Raw genomic sequence first — 21,107 nt, 5'->3', positions numbered from 1 at the left:
AATGTTCATTTCTTCACCGTAAGCCATCTCCAAAGGCGTTTCAGAGAATATGGCAGTATATCCAACCAGCCTCACAACCACAGACCACGTGTAACCACACCAGCCCAGGACCTCCACATCCAGCAGGTTCACCTCCAAGAACGTCTGAGACCAGCCACTCAGACAGCTGCTGAAACAATTGGTTTGCAATGCATAATGAAGGAAATTTTAATTTCATTGATCAGGTCTTTACATGGGAAAAGCATTTAAATCCTTTGGTCATCTTCTCACCCTTAGTTTTGTTCTCCAGGGTTGTTGTTCTGGTTTATTGCTCAGGGTTATTGCATATGAAATACTGATAACATTCCAATGTCTTCTAACCTTTAGGGCTACAAGAACATTGGGTGAAATCCTTCCATCGGATTTACTCCCCCACACACACACTTGGTTCTTTTGTTTAACTGTAAATGAGGTCTGCTCACAGGATACAATCAACACTTGCTAAACAACCTTAGTTTCCCAGCCTTTGAAGATGTAGTTTATGGACCCTGAGGCCCCATCCACACGATGACAGATTTTTTTAAAAACGCAACTTTTTAAAAACACATCGAAAACGATTCGCGTCCATACGACAGCATTTAAAAAAAAATCTCCGTCCACACGTAAACGCACCAGTGCGTTTTCTAAGACGCCTATAAGCATGCCAAACCATGTGGTGGCAGTACTGAGTCAAATTTTATCTAATAGGAATCCTCCGTGTTTTGTTGTCACAACACACGGGCCCATAAATATGACGTCACAGCGGTTTTCGTCGCAGGCAAGACGTCAGCGTTTTTAAAAAGTCCTGGGGATACGCCGTCCACACGACAACGCAGACCCAGCGTTTTTAAAAAAATCCACCTCGGCCAGCATTTTAGAAAAGTTGCGTTTTCGTTCCGGATATCTGCGTTGTCGTGTCGACGGAAGGCGTAAACGCAACAAAAAAGTTGTGTTTTTAAAAAATCCGTTATCGTGTGGACGGGGCCTGAGGTTATCAATCCTTCACCATTTGTCTGTTTCACTGTCCCTTCAACATATGTTTCTCAGACTGTCCCTTTGAATTTAATTGCATTCCTGTAAAAGAGTCATGTGACATCATGGCTGTCTTCAACAGTATAAATACCACTGTCTTGAGATAAGAATTTGTCCTTCTCGTACCGCATTCACCATTGTTCTGTAGTATTGGAGAACGACCCGGAGCTCTGCAAGTACCATGAACTTCCAACCATCATCTCAAGAGTCATCTGTATGCCCTGATCATCTTAACGAACGCGCTGCAGAGCTAGTAGGTCGGACTTCGCTTAAATAACCAAACAATTTCTGCACAAACTGTCAGAAACTGTCTCAGGGAAGCTCAGCTGCATGCTCGTCGTCCTCATCGGGGTCTTAACCTGACTCCAGATCGTCGCCGTAACAGACTTGAGTGGGCAAATTCTCACATTCGATGGTGTCTGGCACGTTGGAGAGGTGTTCTCTTCACGGATGAATCTCGGTTTACATTTTTCAGGGCAGGTGGCAGACAGCGTGTGTGGCATCGTGTTGGTTAGCGTTTTGCTGATGTCAGTGTTGTGGATCGAGTGGCCCATGGTGGTGGTGGGGTTATGGTATGGGCAGGCATGTGTTATGGACGAAGAACACAGGTGCATTTTATTGATGGCATTTTGAATGCACAGAGATACCGTGATGAGATCCTGAGGCCCATCATTGTGCCATACATCCATGAACATCACCTCATGTTTCAGCATGATGATGCAAGGCCCCATGTTGCAAGGATCTGTACACAATTCTTGGAAGCTGAAAATGTCCCAGTTCTTGCAGTTCCCACTAATATCCAGCAAATTCGCACAGCCATTGAAGAGGAGAGGACCAACATTCCACAGGCCACAATTGACAATCTGATAAAGATGTGTTGCACTGCATGAGGCAAATGATGGTTACACCAGATATTGACTGGTTGTGAGTCCCCATACCCCAATAAAGCAAAAACAACCTGCACATTTCAGGGTGGCCTTTTATTGTGGGCAGTATAAGGTACACCTGTGCACTAATCATGATGTCAGATCAGCATCTTGATGTGGTACACCTGTGAGGTGGGATGGATTATCTCAGCAAAGCAGAAGTGCTCACTATCACACATTTAGACAGATTTGTGAACAGTGTTTGAGAGAAATGGTAATATTGTGTATCTGGAATGAATTATAGATCTTTAAGTCCATCTCATGAAGAATGGGAGCAAAAACAAAAGTGTTACGTTTATATTTTTGTTGAGTATAGTATTTTATTTCAATTTGGTGATATGGACATTTATATTGTTCCCAAGAGAAGGCATATTAACCTTACACTTTAAAAACTGCTGGATACTTGGTTAAAAGCTAAATTACATTGAGTGAGCAGAATGCAAGAGATAATGGTCTGTCTGAATGAAACATCTACTGAATATTGATGTTTTACCTGTATTTTGGGTATTTTTTTTACTATGGTGGGCAGCCGAGAAGAACTTTTATTTTTTAAGGGTAAAGTACTCGTAATTTACTCTTGCTGCCTGTTCTGCCAATGAATCATGACATTGATAATAATCACAGCCACATTGATCTCAAGTTGTCAAAGATTAAATTTGCACGTTCATAATTGCAAGTGTTCTTTGCTAAGTTACCCAGCCCTACCTGCAAATAATCTCTACGCAGAGGGGAAAAAATACATTTCCATACGCATGACTGCCAGAATTCAGATGCATTTCTCTGCCGGTGATATTAAGTGTTGTTCTCCATTCACTCCACATGGTTTGTGAACAGTATGGCATTCTAATTTTGTCCCTCCAGCAGTATAGCGTTCACTCTGTGCAGCTCAAGCCCCAGGTCAGAGTCTACATGTCTCTTCTGCACAAGAGTGATTTGTTTGTGAAACCATAAAACCAAGTAGAAGTACTGGCGAGCCCAAAATATGTATCTCTCTGTGGATTGCTTTATCTTTCAACTCGAACACAGGATGGAAACATATGATTTCATTACCAGTTGCTGCCGTGTTGGTGAAACTAATTTACAAAATAATCACATGCCATCATCATGCAACCAAGACTACTATGTAGCCTCCTGCTGACAGACGGTGTACATTAATGCCTACATATGTAGTTGTAACGAGGAATCATTTTATTCAGCAGCTTCAGCTATTTGCCCATCTTTCTCTATCTTCTTTGTTAAAGTAAAAGTAGAAAATGTGGTTGGAGTTGATTGCTATGCAAATACACAGGGTTTTAGACATTTGCTGCTGATTTCATGGCATTGTCTATATACACATATATACATAAAACCGTGTTGCATTTTGTTTGAGTGTGCAGCCAAAACAGCCAAAATCTTTCAGCTCCCTGTCTACCTATACCTAACATGTGGATGAATTCCTTTCCTTATTGCACCCAACCGCCCATATGGGCAGAGATAAATAAGAAACAAACACAAAAACACACACACATGTGCCAATGCCTTTCTAAATATTGGTAACAAATCCAATCCAATGCATTGTAATTATACAAACTCAACACATATTCAAATTAAAACATATTGGAAGATTTCCTCTCATGCTGGTAGAAGACAATTTTGATGTAAAGCCAAAAAGAAACATCAACGGTGCTCCTGTGTTTCCTTTCATAAAGTCTCTTGTCATTTTCACGGATCATTCAGATATTTTAAAAGTACATGCTGGAAAACGTTATGTTTTATAAGTATTCATGCTGTGCCAAGTTTCTGATGTGCTCTGCTGCGTATTTGTTTATATCTTGGAGACAGAATATGTGATTTATAGTTAGACTGGTGGGGGTGGAAGCAAGGGAAGCTGTTATGTTCTTCCTTTGCTGCTTGTCGTGCGCCGCTGCTGTTCTCTCCAGCTTGCTGTATGTTCACCCTGATATGCACCCTCAGGCAGTATGCGTTTCATTATTTCTTTTGAAACTTTCATCTGAAGTCTCTGAGGGATTAGCCCTCTTGATTCCTGACACAGTCAATGAAAAACAAGCCTCATATACAGGGAGGCTTACAGCCAGAAAAGCCATGCTCACCCCTCCCTTCCCCACCCTACTCTTCTCTTCTCCTCTCAATATGAAACTGCACAATGGTTTAAACAACAAGTGGAGGTTCCTCTTGAGTTTTTTTCATTTTGACATATTTAAACTGTTGTTTTGGCATAAAGTTATAATCATATTATATTTCTAGTCTGAGTTCCTGTTGAGGTTTATCACACTCATTATCAGTCTCTTTGAATGAAAGCCTTGTTCTGTGTTTCATTTGCATGACTATTTTTTCTTGAGCAAAATCTACTACAAATACGAGGTTCATGTATTTTCCAAGTTATTTGAATAGTTATAATCAATACTAAATTGCAATCTATCAAATGGCAATGTGAAAACAGTGTACGGCTGTTGGGAATAATGAGATCCATGTTTGGTGTTTCTGTTCCACTTCGCAGAGTAAAGAGGGAACTACTTTAACTATGTTTTTGTCGAGCTGGCTGATTCCTTTCCACGCACATCTCATGAAATCAACCATGCCTACCTGCAATGCTAGTGATAATATAGCATTTAGGAGAGAGTCCAATGTATAACACAAATTACATTCCTCCATACTTCAGACACTGCCTCAATGCACTTTGATTTTGGGACCACAAATCACTTTCACACATTGCTACAGGCTTTTTTATATGATAAATTAAGGGTTCAATGTTGTTTATATTGCACTTTGTTGCTACTTATATTTATGTGCTGTTGTCATTCTTACCTTCCATGGGCTGTCATTTTTTATGAGCTTAAAAAGCCCCTCCCCTTTCCACCATTTTTCCTAGACAGCAACCAGTGATGATGAGATAAATCGAGTATTCATGGTACATAGCATTTTTGAGATTCCTTGTAGTGTCAAGGAGCCTATGCGATTACTTGTCAGGAGTTGACAAAAGAAGGTGATTAGCAGACTTATCTTTTGGACACAAATATGGTTCAAAACAAATGCTAATGTTTCTCTACGTATTGTTCATGCAAACATCATTAAAAAAATATCTTAACATTCCTGTGAGAAGGTGAGGCAGGGAATATTTGTACAGTCTAATAGCACCACCATGGCCTTGTTCCAGTGACGTGCGGTCAAGGGAGGCAGGTGAGGTACAGTCTCAATGGAAAATGGAAGGAATAAATGAAATGGTTATATTTATCCAGTGATGTGTATTATAAAGTTATTTTCCATTTAACGTCACCAATTTTTAGATCGTTTCTTCCCATAATTGCTGAGTTTTCGCATTTACCGCTGAAATACTGAAAAGAGACCTGCGGTGAGGGACTAGCCAGTATAGCCTCACCCATGGATATTGCAATGTGCTGGCATGCTATACAGTGAGACCATAATGCAATCTCTCTATGTTTTTCTCTGTTTTTCTGTTAACTGCTGCATGTGTGCGACGTCTTGAGTTGAGCTATCCTGAAACAGCTGGGAAAAGGCACAAAGTGAGGCACGCAGTTCTCCTGTCTCATGTTAGGGGGCGCTGGTGGGATTCGGCCGTAGAAGAAGTGACAGTAAACTACGATCTACAGTCAAGAGCAGCCATTCATTTGTTTTCTGCTCATCTTGCCTTACTATAAAAATGGAGGATTACATATCTCAACTCAAAATTTTTGCGCTGCTTTTGTTCAGAAGGAGTGGTGCGTGGACGTCATTTATAAGTAAACGTAACATATAAACAAACATGTACGTAACAACATAACAGCGTTTTTTTTTTTTAATCAGATGTGATTATGTGTGTGTTACAGTTTGTATGTGCAAATACAGTAATTCTGCTATGAGACTTTAAAAATAGCCCACTCATGAATAAGCTACACTGTAGTTTACTCACCATATTTGTAAATCCGATTATTATGAAGTGAGTGCCTCACCAGCCATGAACCTCACTGCACATCACTGCTTTGTTCAAATAACTGTATGTCTTTGAAATGTTTCAACAAATGATTATCTGCTGGATCAATGTTCAATTACATTTCTGTTGAATAAAGTCAACTGGACTTACATTCACGTGGATTACATTCAACACACGGATCAAACAAGACTTGTTTGAGTAGGTTTGAATGGCAAAATACTGTAATCTTATCTCCTTACGCTGTTAAAACTGAGTCATTAAACAACGTGAGTGACTCCTTGGGGGATTATATGCTGTGTAATGATGCAATACCTGCTCATCCTGCTTTCAGCTTACTTTTGTCAGCATTTCATTACTTGGCATTTTGCTAGTAAGCAGGTGGACCTAATCTATCTCGTTTGGACTTCAGTTATGGTTTACTGTCCGATGTACTGGACACGAGTGTTCCCAATAATCTGTTAATTAGGCAATGATGGACTAGTCATTTAGTATGCAAAGCTGCAAATATCTCCGTTCGCTGATCTGAGCCTTCTGCAGTCTTATGGAGGCCAGCGCTAATGATCTCAGCAAGTGGCAGCAATCCATTGGAGCGCTGCAGCAAACATGCATTAATCTTGTGGGTGATCCAGTTGATGAATGACCCTGGCCCAGAAGGCCTGGCAGATCCCACCTTAATTATGCAGAGGGAACCACACCTGGAGGCACCAGGGGACATCTTGCTAAGTCAGGAACAGGGACCCAGGAAGGGGCCTGCTGTCCATGGGCGCCTCGCTTCATACGCCGCGAGTTCAGGTCACAGTAGAGCCTTGGGAAAAGTGAGTTTTCTCAGGAACTCAATGGAGGACATTATAGGTAAGACTGACTTCCAAAGTACATTTTGTGGAAAGGGCAAATGGATGTCATCAATTCTAGGCATTTCCAGTTATAGGTCATTAGAGGAAAGTGAATTTTAGGCCAGCTCCAAAAGAAACACATTCAAGATGTTGCTTTTTTTCTGTAATGATGCTTCCAATAGAACATTTTCAGCGGTACTCTAATTTCACTCCATTATTTGGCTGCACGCCGACACATTTAAAAGAAAAAAAACGCAGCAAGCCAAATGTTGCATCAGTCAGACATCAAAACCCAGAAGAAGCACACTGACACAACGGATAGCAAAAAAAAATGTAAAAAAAGGAGTGGATATATTCCAAATACACATAAAAATATAAGAAAAAGGGAGAAAATGATGCATTTTCAGCAAACATTTCATCTAAATATTCCGAAGCAGTGACATCCATGTATGTCACATTTGGTATCATTGAATATAAGATACATACGTTTAGTCTTATTGCACTTTTTATGCATACAAAAACAAAAGAATGGTTCTTGGATTGTTTTTCTTGCCTTGTGTTTCACTCAGCAGCTGAGAAAGGAGTAGAAGATTTGGAGGAGTTGAGGATTAGTTTTTGCAGCAGGGCATTGGTCATTTTGTGCGTTGGGAATTTAAAAAAAGCTTCTAACATTGGCGTGAGATATACGATTCAGCTTTAATTTCTGTACATGAAATAAATATAATATTTTCTTAATTTGCAGCTATGGAATGTTAAAAAATGTGGCTCCTCTTTTTGTTAGTGATGCGCAAATTAAATGACTTCAGAGAAGTCTTGATTTACACTTTTTCCAGTAGTGGTCGACTGACTTTTGAACTTACAACCAATTCACAAGTGGGATTTAATACAAAGTATTGTCATTATTTGCATGTCTCTATTCTCCCATCGATCACTCTTTTATATATATTATACACACACACACATATATATATATATATATATATATATATATATACATATACATATATACATACATATACATACATTGTGTGTGCGTGTGCTACTGTGTGTCACCATTGTACTACCAGCAAATTGCTGCATCACAAATACCCAACAAATTGATGTAACCGCATCCACGTACAATAAAGTTAGGATTTGAAAGGTCAGCTGGAAATGGGACAAAGCCCAGAGGAGTTCTCTTAAGGGCCAGCAGAATTTAATACACATCCATCACTTTTTATCATCTAATTAGTCAGCAGTGTGGCAGCTTGGACAACATTGGAGTGAGGCAGAATTATTGATCAGGTAAAGGATAGTATCTATCATTTCAACGAAGCATTGACACTGCAGCCATTTGAAAACAGGGGAGTAAACATAGCCACAGCAAATCGCGATGAGAATCAGGAATGCTATTAAAAGCAGAGTCATTTGTTTGTTACGGGACTAATAGACTTTTTGTTCTGATGTTGCAGTACTAAAACTAATAATTTAAAATATAAATCCACATTCAGAGTCTCACTGCAAAAATTATTATATTACAGGATGTATCATGTTGTGTGGTACTGTACTGTTGAAATGGACACCAGCGCTTTTTTTTTTATTGTATTCATTGACCTTTGAATGAATTCCATAAGTACAGTAAGTGAAAAATAAAAATAAAGTTTTGGCAGTTATAATTTAACCAAAAGAGATGAAGGGAAATTGTGAAAAGAAAGAAAGAAAAGAATGCACAATGATTGTAAAGTGATCTTTGAAAAAAAGACAAGCTAGCAAACAAAACTTAATTTTCACATTGAAAAAAATAGAAAAAGTAGAAGGAATTAATTAAGAATTTGACACAAGGTTTCATTAATGTGGTGTCTTCAAAAACAAACTCAAATTAATAAAATATACTAACACTAACTCCCCGTGACCCACTTTGTGTATAAAGCGGTTCAGATGATGAATGAATGAATGAACACCAACGCTCTTCTAAAACACTAAACATGGTGATTAAACAATCCAGTTCTATTAAATCACGGAGGCCTCATTTATATGTATTATACAGTATGTTTTATGCAAAAAATAAATGCATATTTTATCAACCCAATAAATAAGAGACTTTTCACTACTACTTATTACAAAGTCTTGTAATATTTACAGAAGCAGTCCTGTCATAAAAAATAGATTAAAAAAATCTGTACTTCAATACAGAACTTTTCATAGTTCATCTGATAATAAAACACAGAATTCTAGCTGGAGATAAGTCAATCTGAGGCCGTTCAGCAGACATGATGAGGTAGATGGGCTGCGTTCCAGTTCCACATCAATAAAGATGTATCTTTCAGAAGACGACAGGTTTGACGCTGACTTTCCTCTCACAAATGAGCTGGTTCGCAGGCAAGTGAGACAACTTGATGGTTGTTGTCTGTTGACTTTAGATCACACAGATAATTGCCTGTGAGTTGGCCTTAAAACCACCACCTTGATGCGCTGTTACACAATAGACAGAAGTAAAATTGATTTTTTTGCATAATGTTTTGAATGAAACCTAATTCAGGCTAACAAGCTAGTCTCCTTGGCTGCGTTTGAATCAGCCTTCAAAACTAGACCTCCTTCATGGATTATGATGTATTTGGAATTTGGAATTTTGATCCAGGCAGCCCGTGTAATGGAACATGAGTCCCACTGAGATTTGTAATATTAGAATAAACAAATCAATACTGTCAATCCAAGAATGAATTAGTCATTCTGACAGTTGACCCTGCTGAGTTGTTGTAGCAAGTTCAGCAATTCAGAAGCAGCATTCTAGCAACAATAATAGGCTAAAGTGATAAATTGTCTAGTTTCAAACAGCCCACTCAGGAATTTAGAGTCTCTTTGCAACTATGCAAGAATCCCAACATGAGAAGAGCAGACAGTGTGACTGTGCAGTGAAAGTGCTGAATATGTGCATATTCTACGAAACCGTTTTTATTTAAAGCAGCATCAGATGATTGGATGACCAAGTGCGTAAACCAGGGTGAACATTCCCATGAACTGTTCCCTCAAAATCATCTCATTTCATTGAAAATATTGCTTTTTTAAGTCTGATTCTGAAATTGTACATTAAACATGAAAAAAATTAAAAGCCAAAAAAATGCCCCGAGTCATAATGTGTTTTTAGTTTAAATGCCACATTTCTGCTCAGGTTGGTGTCTGTTTTATCTCTCAGCTCGTGCCTATGTGTAAAAAATGTGCATGGCTTTTGACGTTTATGATCAATCTTCTTAAAAATAAAAGATAAATAATACTTGCTGAGGGAGCATTCTCGTGGGATGAAAGGATGTCCAATTTAATGCGGGTCAAGATCGAGGATATATTTTCTCTGAGCATGATCTATCATGGAGTATTATTTGATATGTTCCGCATTCACAAAAAAATATCTAAATCTATTTCTGAAGCAAACTTTATGAAGGGGTGGGTTGGACGAGTCCTCACAGAGTACCAGTGCGAACTGGATGCAACGACTCATGGGATGTTAAATCAGCATCTTCTGTCATTAAGTATATTTAAAAACTCTGGATACTTTGGTAGAGAATGCACCCTACCAAGTGACATTCTAGTTCCATAATGAAACCTTCAAAAATCATATAGTATCATTTAACAGTTTGCTCACTAATGGCCTGGTGTTACATAAGGAATCCTTGCTTTCATTTTTCCTGTAGAGAAATGCTTTATAGATATAAATGAAGAAAAGGCCTACTGAAAGACTTGCAGGCATTTTCTTCATGACTATTTTATCTTCATTAAACGGAGACAACAACTCTGAACCTGAGCCTGCTCTGCGGCGTTGAGCATTCCCTGGGTTCAGCTATCCCGATTTTATATATTTTTGATGACAATGGAACTTGTCCAGGCCACTTTATTGTGTCGTCCACCTCTCATTCAGACGTGCAGAAAATCAGTGAATCATTCTCGGTGTGTGATTTCTCAGTGAGCAGTTTTTACTGCATTTGGTTCTTATAAGTTCTTCAGTTCCATCTAAACTTATGGAGGTTTATTCATTTGTAATTGTGTCTTATATTCTGTCAGACTATAGCATAATAAACTGGATCTCTGATGTCAATCGCTGCAGAGCAAGAGGGTGTGGTGCTGGTCACAATACCCCAGGTTAAATTACCCTGACTACTATAACAGTCCAGTCCTGCCAGAAACCTTCCCTCGATAGCCATTCGTCTCAGCGCCAGTAGACAGTCTCGGACTGAGGCAGAGGTCAGAATCAGGTCATTTCATATTAAAAGTCTCAAATCTCAAAGTGGAACCACAGTGACCGAGCTATATGGAGAAAAACGCCTGGGCGGGGCTGGGTGGTTATTGCATTTATGGTCAAGAATTTGATGCATAGCACATCTTTAATATTAGGGTGCATTATTTTAGAATTTGTGTTGTACTTGAATGCAACACAAATTCTGAAAGATACTTCACATTGATATGAAAGTTGTCATGTTTTCTATTCAACACCATCTCATTCAATAATGTGATTCAGTTGATCTTTTAAGAAACACGTATAAAAACATATCTGATCATGTGTATAAAAGGAATACATGTGTGTTTCACTATTTTTAAACATGCTGGGCTTTGCATCTTCTTCAGAAACCTGTGAAATGATGTTTATAACGAATACCAAGAATAATTTTGCATTAACTGCATGAATATTGTGAGGGTTGAAAACACTAATTGCAATGGACCTGTAGAGGCACTGGATGGCTGAGACACACTTTCAATTCCAGGTATGGATGTAATATGGATAATTCATATCTGACTACAATCTAGACATGAAATGAATTTTAATGCAAGCTGCAATCACCAGGGCTCACACTCTTGTAATGAACACCGAGTGTGTGCTGCTGGATTGACATGAGAGTGGCTCCTCTGTAGTCGTATTTATGAAACAAACAGATGGAAGAGGAACTCTTAACCCGGAGCGAGTAAATTCTGTTGATTTACTTGGAGAGGCAAAACGTGATGCGTTCAAACCTTTAGTTTAGCTTGCATCTCATTAAGTCCTGCTCACTGAGGGTAAGACAGGACGTGACAATTTGATGTCAGATATGAGATACTAACAGCAAATTGTCATTTTGATGAAGCGTCTGCCAAACCTTATGCTGCATTTCCAAAAAAAAACCTCCTTCTTCCGGAGTGACTGCTTGTTTGTCAATGCAAATAGAGACAATGTGAGCACTCAGCTTCCAAAGGGACTGACACTGTCTGAGCGATTTATGAATGGCTCAGATAGCAGACACAACAAATGGAACGTAAAAACAGGTCAATGCATCTTCTCTTGTGCTCTGATGATAATTTATCAATAGCACTGAGTAGTGGAGCTATTGTTCCACAACTTCCCTTGCTTTGTTAACACTGCTGCAACATAAAGAGGGTCTGAGCATGCTCAGAAACCTCTGACATTTCACTCTGACAGGTAGGAAGACCAACGGTGGCAAGAATGTAGAATCTGTGGAGTTTGTGTGAGAGAGAGCTCTCTGCTTTTCTGAGTGGCAATTTACAAATATAATAATTTCAAACAAACCCACTGCACTCTCCAACGCTCTCTTGACTGCCAAACACCCAGTAGCCACCATGCTCCAAACACTTGTTCACAATTTCCTCCCCCTCACCAATCATCTGTATTGCGTATTGACAGGACTGGTTTGTAAATAGCTTAATATTTCATATTGGCCGAGACTAAAACCAGAAGAAGAATTATACGACAAGACTTATGACAGGAAGATGTATTTAACGACGATGAAAGAGCCCCTCTCCATCAACGTTAACAGCCAACAGGCCATAAATGTAACGCGCATGGTTGTTAGAGAAAATCAAATGCAACCACTGATTATTGTGGCCACTTTATGGAAGCAAAACAGGCTGTTAATGGAGCACTGACAAGTCATCCCATTTTACATGTCATCTTACATCCAGCAAATACTGAGCAATGATTTGATTAATTTCTAATTGTGAATGAATTTATCTGATGAACGTACATTCAGCTCTGAATTTGGTCTCGACCTGCTCCAGAGGGGAATATCAGGCTCTCCAGCAGCTAAATGCTCCACTGTGTTCAGCAGTTAGTCTCTAACTGAGTCTTTTTGCCATTTGGTTCCGAGCTGCGCGGGCTACAGTGACATTTTAGCGATTTTCTCTGAAAGCCGCTGCCTGCCGAAGCAGAAAACAATGCTGTGAGAACAGCGAGAGGAAAGTGAAGGATGAAGTTGTGGGCCGGCTAAACAAAATGAGCTGAGGCTCACTTTGAAACTTGTAAATCTTTAAGGGAATGGCAGATTGGGGGAAAACCCTGCACAGGTTCATCAATACAAAAGAACTCTTTTCACATTGTTGTCACATTTTAAATTGTATATTGTAAAAAGAGCAATTGTCACTTTAAATGTGTACCTGCTTGTATTTCTGCTGGGGTCAAAATTCTAAAAGGAGACTTTATGATTCATAATACAACTGTTGTGCTTTAGTTCCGTCTACAGACAAGCAGAGGAGATAAATTTGAATATATATATATATATATATATATATATATATATATATATATATATATATATATAAACACATCAATATTTTCTTAATTTCAAACTCAGTTTAAAAAGAGAAGACAGTGGCTTCCTGTTATGCGAACCAAGCATTGCAAATCATTGGTGACCCGCTACTCGGTATGGTGCTGGCTCTCTCCATGCGTTGGAGGTGCGTGATGAATGAGCTTCTTTGATACAGGGAGACATTTCCATAGCATGCAATTTTAGATCTCCATATTGAGGCAACAAAGTGTAGAAGTTAAGGTCTAGTGAATATTCTCATCAGTAATTATGGTCTGCACTATCTTTAATCAATTTACTGCATAACAATCCAAAGCATCTCCTCCATCATCAGCAATGGAGAACAGTGGATTGTTGTTCTCTTTCATAGATGAGAACTACACCTGTAGTCATTCTTAAATTTAGAACACAACTGTGTAATTGTCCAATTTAATTCATGTGATCCCCTTTTATGTGATGTGCTTGTTCTTTTTAACATTATCGAATAAAAAATGGATCCGTGCAGTGCTCCACAGAAAACCAGTAGAGTGCAGACATGAGCTTCCTGTAAATAATCTCTATAAAAACGAATCTCGAGATGAACTTTTATGATATGAACTAATTCACAATGCAATAAAAAAATCTCCGTCCTGGCGCTCTAAATCTCCACTCCGGTCACGTGATTCGGCTTTCCACACGACTGCAGGAGCCGAGGGTGGATCTGACGTGTGGAGCCCTACTTGTGCACGGGTAGAGGCGTGGGGGGGTGGGTGGGTGTACACAGTAGTTGTGCTGTGTGGCTCCACGGTGTTTCTCCTCAGATGAGCTCACAGAGCTGACGCGCACGTCGTAGGAGCCTACCGTTCTGGGAAGGCGCAAAGACGGCGAGCAGCAGTCAGCGGGGAGAGAGTGAATGCTTTTGCGCAAAGGCTGCCGACTTTCTTCCAGAAAAGTAAATAAGGAGAGAGGAGCGCAGGATTGTGCGCCTGTTGGTTTCTTGTTGGGAAGACTGAATGGATTTATTTGTGGGGTGCCTAGGTGGATGAGATTCCACTCTTGTGTTGCAGACTGGACCGGACTTCGGGCTGAGTGGCTGTTGAGAGAAAGCCTAGTTTAAACATCGTGCTGTTCGTTTTACTTTTCCTCTCCCACCTCTTCTTCATAAAATGCCAGGCTTTCATTCATCATACTCAGTCCAGTTCAAGCCAAGCTGCTCATTTGGAAGGACGCCAGACCTCCAGCGTCTCAAATCTGCAAGTTCAGTCCAATAAATTGTGACATTGTCTGTCAGCCTTGGAATAAGAAATCGATACTCAAGAAAAGAGAGCTGGTATTCTTCCGGAATCTAAACGATCTATTTTCCGCCTTATAAATATGCGATCGGATTGGATTGGGTTGGTTTGGTCCAGCTTCACGCTTTTTTTAGCTGGAGCGGCACTGATAGTGACTGATTATTGCTGTTGATTTTGTCCATGCAAGACTCGGGGTGGAAACATGTCTGGCCACTTCTTTGAGAGGATCACTGCTATCAGAGATGGCATTTTGGTCCAGCACTTCGGTTTTCACCTCTAAAGTGCCCCGGAAAATCTTATTCATGTTCACCCTCTCCCTCTCTGTCACCTACTTGTTCTATAGCTTGATGAGCTGCTACAATTCGCTGCAGTTCCCCCTGCAAGAGACCTACGTGTACCAAGGGAGGCTGGTGACGGAGGAGGCAACTTTTGTGACATTGAGGGAGAAACTTTATTCCGCTTCCCAGGGCTTTACCGAATTCTCCGAGGCTGAGAGAACCACCGTGCACTCCACGGTAAAGGATCATGCCGAGGCTGAACAAAGGACGGTGGAGTGGATTAGAACCCAGGCGTCTCCGACTCGATCGGCGGCGGCGCGCCGCACCACCGCGCAGGAGAGGGAGCACCAGGAATTCAGCACCACGGACAGCGAACTCAGCGTGAACTGCACCATGGATTACGGAGAGAAGAAACTTCCCCAAGCCATCATCATCGGGGTGAAGAAAGGGGGGACCCGAGCCCTGCTGGAGGCTCTCAGGGTGCACCCGGACGTCAGAGCCGTAGGGAATGAGCCACATTTCTTTGACAGGAACTACGAGAAGGGGTTGGACTGGTACCGGTGAGTTTTGTTTTCTGTAATTACGCGCCACAACAACAACAACAACGACAACAACAACAACACAAATCGTATCTAGTAAATGTTTTTCACATTAACTTTTTTATCTAGTTTGATTAAGCAAGTTTTAAGTCCCTGCACGTTTGATTTTATAGCACCGGCTCTCTGAAATGATGAGAAATAAACCATTAAAACTGGTAGAACATTTATGAAGCTGGGAGACAGGTAATTTAACGGACTATAACAGGAGATACTCTTGTATTTCTTTATAGTCTATGGTTTAAATTCGGTTTGGACCCAAGGGTAGGATAAATCTTCACTTTATTTCTCATATTTTCTCCCATCTCAAGCAGCAGTTCTTTTGAGGGAGACAAATCACACTGCACCGCAGGTCTGTGTGTCATAAACCAAAGGATGACGTCACAAAGTTAGCTGAAGTTTGGATGAACTTTTAACAGAGAGAGAGAGAGAAAGAGAAGAGAGAGAGAGAGAGAGAGAGAGATAGAGAGAGAGAGAGAGAGAGAGATTTGACTTTTAAAAGCACATATATTCACAAAAAACAAATCACATTGACACAAACTCCAAAAGAGATTCATGCAAGAAAGGAATTCACATTTCAAAAACAAATAATAGCAGGATTTTCAACAGTACTGTGTGCTTTCTGGACAAATAAAACATCCATCTATTTAATATTTATTAAAATAAAACAGAATCTGTTGTCTCCATGTCCCCTTCTCCATTCACATTTGATGAGCCCAATTTTAAAATTGAGCACATTGAAGAGAGAGTGAGAGAGGGGGTGGGGGAGAGACAGAGAGAGAGAGAGAGAGAGAGAGACAGAGAGAGAGACAGAGAGAGAGAGAGAGAGAGAGAGAGAGAGAGAGACAGAGAGAGAGAGAGAGAGAGACAGAGTGAGAGACAGAGAGAGAGAGAGAGAGACAGAGAGAGAGAGAGAGACAGAGAGAGAGACAGAGAGAGAGACAGAGAGAGAGAGAGAGAGACAGAGAGAGAGAGAGAGAGAGAGAGACAGACAGAGAGAGAGAGAGAGAGACAGAGAGAGAGAGAGAGAGACAGAGAGACAGACAGAGAGAGAGAGAGAGACAGACAGAGAGAGAGAGAGAGAGACAGAGAGAGAGAGAGAGAGAGAGACAGAGAGAGAGAGAGAGAGAGAGAGAGAGAGAGAGAGAGAGACAGAGAGAGAGAGAGAGAGAGTATCAGGATTATTTTCAGCATTTATGTCTGAACCATGTTTTATTTTTCATGTCTCATTTGTGAGCTTTCTGTTAAAATCTGAAACACTTCCTGTTTTAGGCTGTTTCAGGCTGTTTCAGGCTGCTTCCTGCATTCACTGGTTAAAAATGACAAACACACAGCCGGAGAAGAATTATCTGATAAATATATTGAATAATTAATGTACGTTGGTTATTTCCCCGTGTCTTTTATGGCATTTGCTGACATGAACTGGCTTCTTTGCTCATTAATTTTAATCCCTGTGGTATACATACAGACATGCTCACATAGTTAAAGATTAAATATTCCTTCACATGAGTATATTTAATCTGACATGGATTAGGTTTCATATCTTCTTCAATTATGTTTTCTAAACATCTTTCCTATAAACGTGCTTGTAGAGACTCATTCACAGGTTTATGATGACTGTCCCTGTGGATGCAGACACCACCAAATCATCCTGGTTGGTTTTACATGAAGATTTAAAATGATTATTTCTTTATGATTCTAGAGTTTCTTTAGTAAAATACTTCCTGGCACACTGAAGAACCAGTAGCATATTTTCTCCCAACACTTATCGCACTTTTATCCTAAGGTCAGTCATTTTTCTCCCATCAATCTCAACAAAAAACATACAACCCATCAGCTGCCGCCATTGCCCTTTCCTTCAATTGCATATAATCTAATAGCTCTTTTGTGTGGTTTGCTGCCGCTTTGGTGATATGTGTGATGGTTGACATTCACACTGGGTCTCGGTTTATTAGCCAGAGAATCGTCTGTTAATCTTCACTATATTTATGAGAGAAAAAAAAAATCAATTTGAGGGATGCGTTCATGGTCAGTTGGTCGTGGCATGGTTGGATGTTGTTCTTGGATAATGACATTTGACCAGGGGAATTCAAGATTATCTAATGGAGTCAATGAGCTGATGAAAACGATGCTGACTCAAACTCCCTTCTGTTTCTGTGCGGAAACACGGGTCTCTTCCACCAGTGTTTGGGTTGCGGAGCATCTGTTTTCATCTTGCTGCATAGACTTGGGAGCTCTTGGCTGTTCATTTAGTCTGTGTTAATGCAAGCTGTTTCGTCACGCTTCCGGTGTAAGCCTCATTAGACAGGAGGATGACACCCTTATAAAAATAATAATAAGGTGCTGGTGTGTTTTACAGTCCATCAGCCTAAAAAATAAATAAATAAATAAATAAACATTCCATAAAGGAGCTTTAATTCTATATCTAGTCCTGTGCCAAAGGAGGAATTTTGCGCCAGTGGTTACAAAGTGAAGAGAAAAAAAATCACCAGAGGAGAAACTATTTCAGACATTGACGACACGTTTGTTTGTTCGCTTCTAAATGATGCATTATACTGCATCTCTCTTCCCTGTACCCAATATTCTGGCTAATGTGCACTTAATGGAAGGGAAATTATGATCAATTACAGATATTTTGCAACCGTGGTGTAATTAAACAAGACCAAAATGCCTTTCATAAATTCGGGCCTGTCTCAGGAACACCTGCTCTACATAATGATGGACACGGTAGACTAAGTGAAGGCGCCTTACGAGCACTTACATGTGATCAAATGCTTGTTCGGTCTATTTTTCAGCCCATGGACTCAATTGTAGCAAGCTTGCCTTATATGTGCATTAAGTCAAATTATTTTCATCTTCTTTATACTTTATTTGGTAATGCTCCGGAAGAAGGAAAGCAGGAGGAATGACAGACCACTTGTGTTTGCTTTGAATTAAAGAAACTGAGAGAATACAAGGTGTGTTTGTTAAGACTTGCCTGGAGCAATTGCCCGGGTCAGCTGGGTTACCAAGGGCAATGGTAGCGTTAGTCCGCTTGAATAAGACTGTGGAAGAATAAACAGAGTTAGATGGTAAAAAAAAAAAAAAAATTGCACTATAAGAAATATTTGTTAGTCCTGCTTATTATCTGCTTTAAACAAATCATTAAGAAATACAGTCTGTACAGTGAACGCTCTTTATTACCACTCTCCTGTGACTTTGGAAAATAGTCATAACAATAAAGTTCTGCCAGTGAAATCATCATGGTCCTAGCAAATGTGTGATGTGGTCAGATATGAGGAACCCAGTGGAAAAAGGGAAATGTAAGCTCTTTAAATATGGCAGCAGTAAACGCTCCCTCCTATTCTACAGCCACCATGTTCCCTCGCTGTAGCAGACAGTGGGAATTTGTTCATTTATAATACACAACAAACTGGGGGTACATTTACTGGAAAAGCCAGTCATCACTGATTCACTTCATCAGGATTCAAGTTATTCCGAAACAAACAAATAAAATCTTTTTCTTGGAAGTTTGACTCTTCACAAATATGTTATCTTAATTGTAATTGTTTCAATCTGCAATCAATAAATGAGAGAATAAACACAAATAATAAGGTAAAGCAGAAGAACCAAAACCATGTCATAAAATATTCAATTACTTCTTCTCACGTTATGTAACATGCATGTTTGTTTGTTTTCTAAATAGTACAAAGTTGTTCCTACAGATTCAGATCCTTTCCTGATAAGTTAGCAGCTACAGCTTTTATGCGCTGTATGAGTAACTAAAGGTGTTAAAGTTAACATATATCAAACAGCTTTCTTATTCCTGAAGAGAACAGGACAGGACTATTTCCTGGATGATAGCATCATTTCTAGGCTATTTCTCACAAGGATCACTTCTGGATGTGGAGATGTTGACTGTGTAAGCAGAGTTTGAGACCTACAAACAAATTTGCACAAATTCAACACAAACCTAATATTCACATCAGGATCCGACTTTCGATGTGGGTCTTTGGTGAACCTCTATAAACGGGCCCAGATTGGTGATTGGTGGAGCTTTCCTATTTTGAGCACTCTTGGACAGTTTCTCCTCTGTCTTTTGGGTTTACTTGAACAAGCAATTAGCAATGTAGTGCCATCATTACCGTACACAGAGGACTTTCAACAGCCAACTGGCGCATCTAATGTTGCCTCTATTTCTGAGTAAAGAGGCTGAGCCACCAATGTGAGGATTTAACTCATGTGTTCTCTTGAGTATGCCTCAACCTGGAATAGGAAACGTTTGATGCCTGATGACCATTGCACAAAATGTTACTCTAGCTCTGTGCCAGTGTTTGCATACTTTGGTGGAATGTGGATAATGGGCCTCATAAATTTGCGCTGAAGAATGCGACTGATTATCGATCATACGTCAGAATTTATGTCTGAGGTAGGCTTGCATTCTCGGGAGGAATCCACATTACTTAAGGACTGGCCTAATGAGGTCTTATCAGTGAGGTTGAGCGCTTGGCATTTTTGCAAAAACTACACATGTCATTTACATCAGATTGAACAAATAGCTAGAGTTTGAAAGGAACACCAAAAAAGGAAAAACCCTATAAAAAACAACTACAATTTAAAAATACTGAAATTCTGCCCGAGATAGAAAAAACAGGAAGGGATCATTTAAAGTTGATTTGTGTTAACATTTTTATTTTTCTAAATGGTTAATCTTTCAGCTGACTAAAGGGGGAAAAAATAGAGCTCTTGACATTTGAGTGAGATTCCAGATTAACCGTGAGAGTATCATTCAATCACATTGTAAAAGACAATCCCATATTGAAAAGTCTGATTGTCCCTTTTACAATTCCTATTGAAAAGCTCTTGTGACTACTTCAAACATTAGAGCAGAAGGCAGGAGGTTTCTCATCAGCTGTGGCTCAATGGGATTCGGATTTTGCATTGATGTGTGAACTGGATGGTCAGACAAGTGGGAGTGGGAGTTATGTCGGCCTTTTCACAAAGAGTTGCAATGACTTTCTTGCTGAAAGATTCTGGTATGAAGCACTTGTGCTGAGAGACATGCCTTGTGATAGAGGAATTACGTAATTACTGTGTATTTAAGTCTTTCTAATTCTTAAGCACCTTTCTAGTGAGTGAAGGCTGTCATTCAAAGAAATGAAAAATATATTTATTTTCATGTGTTACTAACATCTAGCTCTGAAAAACCTGGAATCAGAATCTGTCAGAGCTGGGAAGTTGAACTGCTCGTCATTGGATGACTTATGGCTTGAATTGATGCAGAAACACAGATGTGATCTGAATGTATGTGTGGAATTCATCAACAATCAATGTGGCTGTGATGCATAAAGATGTATATAGCTGTGTTTGTAGCCTCCTGTGCCTGTGTGTGAGTGCTTCGATGATTTGCCACATAATGTTCCTACATACAAATACCCACATCTTTCAAATAATCCTACATGTAAGAAAGTCAAACTGAACTCTTGAGTTACAGTAAATCAGCCAACAATATCACATCTTCTGGTGGCATCGTTGACTTAAACGCTCATTTATGTCGATGGCAAGTCGCCTGATTGAAAACTACGGAATCAGCTTTTAATCTCGATTACACTTAGCAGCTTTTTATTAGATCGTGTCCCTTTTAAATCATCTGAAGAGGGCTCGACATGCACTCCATACCACATTAAAGCCTGTGCCTTAACCA

General features: G+C 39.8%; 1 protein-coding gene across 1 annotated transcript in view; it reads left to right on the top strand.

Annotated features, from left to right (window-relative positions):
• Nucleotides 1–14,792: 14,792 nt before the first annotated feature.
• hs3st4 (heparan sulfate (glucosamine) 3-O-sulfotransferase 4) overlaps nucleotides 14,793–21,107 on the top strand; it is a 67,742-nt gene continuing 61,427 nt past the window's right edge. The window contains exon 1 of the mRNA XM_068337269.1: nucleotides 14,793–15,388. Within this exon, the coding sequence (XP_068193370.1) occupies nucleotides 14,793–15,388 (596 nt within the window). The remainder of the gene's footprint in view (nucleotides 15,389–21,107) is intronic.

The sequence above is a fragment of the Antennarius striatus genome, chromosome 16 (genome assembly GCF_040054535.1).
Source record: "Antennarius striatus isolate MH-2024 chromosome 16, ASM4005453v1, whole genome shotgun sequence".
Taxonomy (NCBI): domain Eukaryota; kingdom Metazoa; phylum Chordata; class Actinopteri; order Lophiiformes; family Antennariidae; genus Antennarius; species Antennarius striatus.
Note: the sequence above shows the minus strand (reverse complement) of the source record. Positions and strands in the feature narration are given on the sequence as shown.